The 7,822-nt window shown below is 32.1% G+C and overlaps 1 protein-coding gene across 3 annotated transcripts in view; it reads right to left on the bottom strand.

The window, feature by feature from the left end:
• Positions 1-4,803: 4,803 nt before the first annotated feature.
• Positions 4,804-7,822, bottom strand: part of LOC126380360 (hemicentin-2-like) — a 69,577-nt gene continuing 66,558 nt past the window's right edge. For 2 of the 3 annotated variants that reach the window (XM_050029738.1, XM_050029739.1), the window contains exon 9: positions 4,804-6,538. In XM_050029738.1, coding sequence (XP_049885695.1) covers positions 6,429-6,538 — 110 coding nt within the window. In that variant the 3' untranslated portion in view covers positions 4,804-6,428. The remainder of the gene's footprint in view (positions 6,539-7,822) is intronic. The other variant, XM_050029740.1, reaches the window with a different exon arrangement.

Here is a 7,822-nt window from a genome sequence, read left to right as displayed (position 1 = left end):
ATGATAGAAACATCCGTTAACTTTAGCCTCTGAGCTTTCTCATAATCACACTTAAATTTACGCACTTTTACTCCCAATTTGTGTTTCAATAAATTAAAGAAACGAACGTAAGTCTCTTCTGATTTATCCGGCAAAAGACCATAGACTACCCATATAATGTTGCTGCAATCTTTGTTGAAATTAACATCCAGATGTATACTGTATAGCTTTTAAAATGGAGGTGGACAGCACCTAAAAGTGCCATCGCCATAATAAGATCCACGTTCTGCTTTTTTAATAAAATTCCTTGCAATCCGGGAAACAAATATTAATATTTTACGATCACTCCCATCTTCACATACGAGAAAAACATTTTGCAATGATTCAGGAACTTGAACTTCTTCCACTGAATTAAAGACAAGTTTCATGAAGAAACTTTTTCGTTCCCTATACAAAGAACTTTTAACAGAAGAAAATGATGGCAACCAATTCCTGTACTGTTCGTCCTCTTCAGAGCCAGTAGTCTCCAGTAAATTCTGTACATTTTTCTCGTAAATTTGCTGGACTGGTTCAAAGTTGCACACATCCTTCCGACATTTATCCAGTAACATAAGTATTAAGTTTTTGATAAATAAATGTTAAATGCTCCTTATTATATTACAATTGCAGAATTTAATAACACGGCTGAAGCTGTACTGAATCTTAGATTGGAGAGATGTGTTTTTCAACAATGTAAATTCAGTCATGACAGCACTGCGGTTGAAGCCGTACTTTGATTCACCTGGATCCTATATTATGCTAGGTAGACACAGTACCGCTATTGCAGACTACGTTTTAGATGAACTGATCCTAAGTAAATATGTTTTCGCGTGAAAGAGCGACAGACAGATAGACAGAGTTACTTTCGCATTTATAATATTAGTAGAGATCTAGTTTTACGCAATAAATCAGTCCTAAAAACTGTGGTGAAAACAACTATGTATTTCAAAGGCAATTCCTAATGCAAATATGTGGTCGATTTAAAAAAAACGGTAAAGAAACACCTTTAAAACCTTCATTCAAAAATTTGCATATTCTGACATTTTTAGAAAGTAGTCGATGTGGGAAGTAGACATTTTGGGAGTTGTCCTTTCGGGAAGTAGACGTTTTGGGAAAGTGGACGATTTGGGAGAGTGGTCATTTTGGGAGTTGCCGTTTTGGGTAGTAGACGATTTGGGACAGTGGTCCTTTTGAGAAGTAGACGTTTTGGACCTAAAGGCTTTTTGTACACCTACGAGTTCCAAAATATATTTAGTGGCACACATCTTTGCGTTCTAAAAGCTTTTTATTAGTAATGCACATAGCGGTATAGACTTGACCTTGCACCTCGAATCGGGCGCCCGCCGAAGGACCACCATTTTCATGCCACAATTACCTGCTGTAGTAAATTATCAGCAGACTAAGCATTTTTATCTGCATAAATGGTGCTAATTCCTGTAAATACCATCTAATTTTATTTTAAGTTATATCTGTCATTTTCTTATCCACCGAAAAGGAAAGGGACGGGTAATCGACAAGCATAAAATTTATGGAACACACGTCAATTTTAAGCACAAATCTAAACCAACCGTCTAAAAATTTTACATCCGTCAATAACCCGACACAGTTAAGTAGACAGCACGTCAAACGGATTGCATACCAGCGACGTACCTTTTGATTCGCCGGGGTTATTCATTCATTTAATCATTCTTCCTAAAATTAAGAGCTGTGAATCATCCGTCGCTTTCCTTTTCGACGGATATGAAAATGACGGATATAACTTAAAATAAAATTAGGCGGTGTCTGCAGGAATCGGGGCCAATGTATCCTTAATGTACCTTCGAGTAGATTTATTTTCCTGTATATCCCTTTTATTTGTGGATGCGACAGTGTACTGGAAACATGTAAAGGGATTTGGCATTTTTGTCCGAACTCAAATATTACTACAATTTTTGAAATTTTAGAATTCGTAAATTCGAAAGGAATTAGTATTGAAATGTTTTATTGCGACCATGTGTTCGTACAAATTGTGGTGTTGTTTGATACACATTAATGCGAAAAAGGAAAAAAGGTGGAAAGGAAGAATCCTAACCACTTGCGCTGTCTCTATACCCTGAAAATAGCCCAGCTCAAAGAAAAAGGGAAACACTTACGTGATCAGCTTCTTCACTCTTTTAACCAGGCCTGGTTTTTGTTGACAGCACAAGCAATCACAGCAGTCTATTCACAATTAGAATCAGCGGCGGCGGTGCATTTAAAGATTATTTAAGATGTTTGCAAGAATAAAACGTATTATAGATAAAGCAGGCAGAAAACAAAGGAGAAGAACAAAACGTCACTAGCACTGTCGGGGTTCACACACACACGACGTAAAAAGTTTTAAGTTAATTCGTAAAGTCTTTTTAGTGTGTTTCCCTTGGGTAGCTAGGCGTATTAACAGAAATAAAAAAGACAGCACAAGTGGCTCAAACAGGTGTTATAAAAATACTCAAAGCTTTCGATATAATTCGCGGGCGAATGCTGCCTGTCGATAAACGACCGAAATTAACGATTATTAAAGAACATTTCGGAGTTTTAACTTTATCAATTGGTACATATCATAAAAGAAGAAGAAAAAGAGAGGAGATTTACTGTAGTTCTAGCTTTTACGATAACATATTAATGGCCATCACGTAATAGTAAATCGCCGCATGTTTGAGACTTGCTTAATTATTTCATAATCGTAATTACTTACTTATTTTTATTCGTAGTGTGGGATATAGAATAAAAATGACTCCTTTTATTTTCAAAAAACAAAATGCCCCAAAGATTCCGATGACAACCCAATTATAGACAACCACCTTATCTTTTTAAAACTTCCTTCTGTCCCATTCAGTGACCAATCTTAATGCCATAATTCATACCATAAACAACCAAACTCCCATGTATTATCTTTTACTTTTTACTCTATTTCCTACAGTAGTATGTGTCCACAAATGTGTGGATATTACAATGGTAGTAATAGTTATTTTAAATAATCAATTATGTAATAAGTAATTATAATAACTAGATACATTTTACCAGTTGCTTCTGTACACTGATCACCAGTTGCTAAAGGAATTATTACTTCTACAAGTAGAAAGGTTTACTTGTTTCTATAATCCCATCCATATTTCAAGCCTAACATAGCTTCTTTAAATAACAAGATTGAAACAATTTGAATCAAACATTATAAGCTTCTTACTGCGATGGCGTCTCCGTACGTAATGTTTAAATATTTATTGCAGATGCGTAAAACATTGTTTTTCTGTAATCCGGATTATTTTTTACGGGCAATTGTGTTTGTGAAAGAATTTGGTTTCACACTTCGGGCAAAAGTTCCGGTACAAAAATATATTTCACTTGTTGTGTTAGCGTTATACTTCTCAACTAATATTTTGCAGTCTCTATAGTGACTCAGGATTACTATCTAAGACTGGAAAGTCTTAGAAACCTTTCCAGGTTTCTTGAAATATTTAAAGAAAATATTGTAAATATAAATATCATCTGTTTCTAAATAAAATGCATAAATTCATCTGTTTATTACATTAAAACGTTAAGTCTTTTATAGAAAAAGCGCCTTCCTAGCTTACTTGTGACGTAATGATACCGCTAGTTATTATTAATTGTGTTAGTGACACTGTAATGATGCAGCTCAGGGTTCTGAGTTAATATAAATTGGAATTTTCCTTCGCAGAAATCATTATATTTTGTAATATCTTCAATTCAATATCAGTTCGTTATATATTAGTATCAATATTCTAATCATTATAACATTGGCTCGAAGGACCAAATATTAAGGAGTGCTGTTTAAGGTAAAGATGAAAACGAATTTAGCCAACCTAAATATCCAACACGTAGATAACTGCGTTTCCGTAAAAAGTTTTATTTAGGTAGATATAATTATTATGCATTGATGATTTTCAATGAAATCAAAATTTTCACAATGGGAATATCTTTACCTGTAAAAACAATATATTTTAAGGTCCTTAATTCATATACTTTTCACTTCAACAATAATTACTAACAAAGCAAAGACCTTAAACTCACGCAGCTTAACATACATAAAGAAAAAGCGATAACGAAAAGGTTTTCTTCACATATTTACCGATTATTGAAAAACAGGCAATAACTCCCAACAATTTGGAAAACCAAACTATCTTTAAGGCAACTTTTTAGACTAGCGACCCGCCCCGGCTTCGCACGGGCAGCCAGAGCATTAATATATTATATTGCCTACATTATTTTTTCCGTCATAGTGTCGTATCGACTCTTAACACTAAAAACAAAAACCTTAATTTGAATGGAATGACAGATTTTTAGACATATCTATAGGCCTGCCATATACCTTGTCTTCATAAAATAAACACTAACTCGCGAAAATATGTATGTATTAGAACTATCGCTAGTAAGAACTAGACAACAAATACATCCACACATAGTCACGCCCGACTCGTGTTGAGGTTAGCAAAGCTTGCAGGTCATCTTTAAGACAACCCGTAGTCTATCCGCCGCAAGTTACGATAAGGTGAACCTACATTTAATATATACACGATATACACAATACATATAATACCTACATTACTCGATAATTAGTAATTAATAATTTGTGCAAATTACTAACAGCGATCAGGATATATTTAAAAATGAAATAGTATCTCGATTTATAAATGTCTTTTTATTTTAAAAAATCTTATTTTATCACAATATCAGATATACATTAAACCAATATGTTTATATATAATTATGTTAACTACTCTAAATTAACAGTCAACAAAAGCACCGACATGTTATATATTATAATTTGTTAATTGAATCATTGGTTTGACCGAGAATGTTAATAATTTGAATGTAAGTATTTAATATTTCATACATAAGAAACATACTTACTGAATGTACAGAATTTTGACAAATAGATTTTGAATGTGAACTAAAAGGAAATTCTAAGACAATCCAACGTTATACATATCCTTAACACGGACTTTAGACTTACAGTATTATCATCTTACACTAACATGAATTCTGTAATTACACATAACACGAAACACCAAAACAATCCTATTACCGTTAAAAACATGTTATTTCCTTAAATGCTTATGGGGGTAAATGTTACTGTGGTATAATTGTGACAACAATCTTATAACCTCTATGACTTTCAGCAACATTTGTCAACTGCTCTAATGGAATTTATTTTAATAATGCAATTGAAGAAAGAATTCGGAACAAAGAAACGCAAACAATCAAAGCAGAGTTAATGAATGTAATTAAGACAAGAGTTTAAACTAGGTATATAGTTACATTATATATATGAAAAGATTTGAAGTTATCTATACAAGAAGAGAGTCACACAGTAGAGCCTGATGTAAAGATTATTATAAAAGCTCATGGTATCATTAAAGTCTCCACTATGTGACTTGTATACTTCGACTTAGATGTAATATTGGTTCGTGCTTTAGAAAAGTGAAGTTAACCAAAATTTATTAGACATATTTACAAAGTGAAGTGCGTAACATGGAAGATTACACATAAATTCAGTTTTATAATTATTAATTGTTCCACTACGACACCCATTCTGTTACGGTTACAATATTTATACTTTTAATATTCAATATAGTTTATTACATTTAATGGATTCCTTTAGTGTGATCGGTTTATAAATATAAAATATGTTGTAATAAAATAAATTAACTACTAAACAAAAACGGAGTAAGTTAAATACTTCTAAATTAAATATTTAAAATAATAAACGGTTCTAGAAATACTCGATAAAGTTTCTTTTTTAATAAGTACCTACAGTTTACTTTGAATTTTGATACTTTGATTTTGAATATGAGTAGGGTATGGCGAATTTTGATATTTTGTATTGATATGCAAAAGCTGGTGAAGTCATTTTATGACTGTAGATAATATTATATTCATAAAACCACTGAAATTTAGAATATTTAAATGATATCAGAAGATATTATCGTTTTGATATGTAAATCGTTCCAAAGATGGCGAATTCCTTCACATAAATTTAAACAAAAGAAATTTTGTTACAAATGCGTAGATGCTGTACCTACATATTAAGTACAATCTCACTAGTGGTCCTTATTTTAAACCGAAAGATCCTTGGACGGTATTCTTCCTTTATTATAAGGATCTTTTATTCGACAATCTGGATAAGCAAGAACAAATGAGGAAATGTTAATAAATAAATTCGTAATGACTTAAATAATTTCGTAACAACTTTTCACGAATGAGTTTAATAAGTAAATCTACGAACACATAAGTTTACTCTTGTTAGATTACTTATTTTCAGTTGTGTTATGGATTATACAAATTAATATATGTACAGAAATCGTTATTCCCATTTATGCTTGCGTTATCCGTTTTTAAGATTCCCGATTCTGTAAAGCCGTCGCCTAAATAGGTCACCTCACGTCGCTGTATGCTCCAATGACGACCAGCATGGCTGCCATCAGTAGGCTCAAATAGCTCGTCGTAGTCTTCACGCCACTCTGCAGTTCAGCCAGACTCGAACCTGATGAAAGCCCTTTGGTTTCAAATTATCTATACATTATATAAAACAAATATTAATTAAACTAAAACAAATAACAAAATAACAGACAATGAAAAAGATAAGATTATTTGAAGCATGGAGTTTTCATATCGTGTAAACTAACCAATACTCATTGGCTACGCGATAAATAAACAAATTCCATTGGTTCAAATATAGCGCCGCTCGCAGTATACGGCTTCCATGTTACGGTTACTAATTTTAATAGATGCTGTAAATTCTGTAACGATGTGACCTTTTCAAACCACGTTGTTCTGGCTTGTAGGCTCCATCTTTTATATGTAAGGAAATTTGTAAATGTCAATATTGAAAAGAGACTTTTTAAGCGACATGTCTTCATTTCAGCTACGTTTCCCATGTACCTACTTATTAATAAGAATTTAGAATATTAAAGTTTAAAGTTAATACATAAAACATAAATTTCCTGTACGGTTTATTTAATTACATTAGCTTATCTAAGCATTGTCGTTATATCGTATGATCATTATTAACACTAACGGAGTGATTTTATAATAAAACGGAAATAATATCTTCCACTCAAGTGTTGAGCTAACATTTATACGGCTTTCCCGGAGTTTCAACCTGCAGGGTGAAAGTTTTAACTACTGATTACAGGTGTATGAGGTTACCAAAGCTCCGATATTGTTTAGGTAAGTCGTGAATTCAAATTTTCATTTACCCTTCATATTTCTCGAAGTAGGAATTTAGCGTTGAAAATATTTATTTTGATAACAAAACAAAATATTTATTTTTAATGAAGAAAAAGAAACAATCAGTTTTAGTCTTATTTTGAATTTGAAGGAAAAACAAACGTAAGCCACAAACAAGGAGGGGTCTACTGATTGTGTAATGTGGTTTTGATATTCTTTTTTTTGTGGTTTTGATTTTGATACAATTAACATTGATTTTGAATCACGAGCAAGAAAACACTTTATTTCGAAATTTATATTTAGATTACTTACAGTTTTATATAAATATCAACTGGGTAAATATTAAGTAAAATTTTATAATCTGACCATATACGGAGATATTGGAGAATGTAAAATATTTCGACTCTCTGTTCCAGGCATTTAAGTATGTTTGATGAAAACGCGTGCAATTTATGGTTATGAATAAATACTCAACCCTGTGAAATATCTCAAATATTAAAACGAACATTATTGAAAATCAGTAACGCAATTAATGTTTATTATTATTATGAATACCTACGAATATAAAGTACTGCTTTTTGTACACATTACATTTTTT

The sequence above is a fragment of the Pectinophora gossypiella genome, chromosome Z (assembly GCF_024362695.1).
Source record: "Pectinophora gossypiella chromosome Z, ilPecGoss1.1, whole genome shotgun sequence".
Taxonomy (NCBI): domain Eukaryota; kingdom Metazoa; phylum Arthropoda; class Insecta; order Lepidoptera; family Gelechiidae; genus Pectinophora; species Pectinophora gossypiella.
Note: the sequence above shows the minus strand (reverse complement) of the source record. Positions and strands in the feature narration are given on the sequence as shown.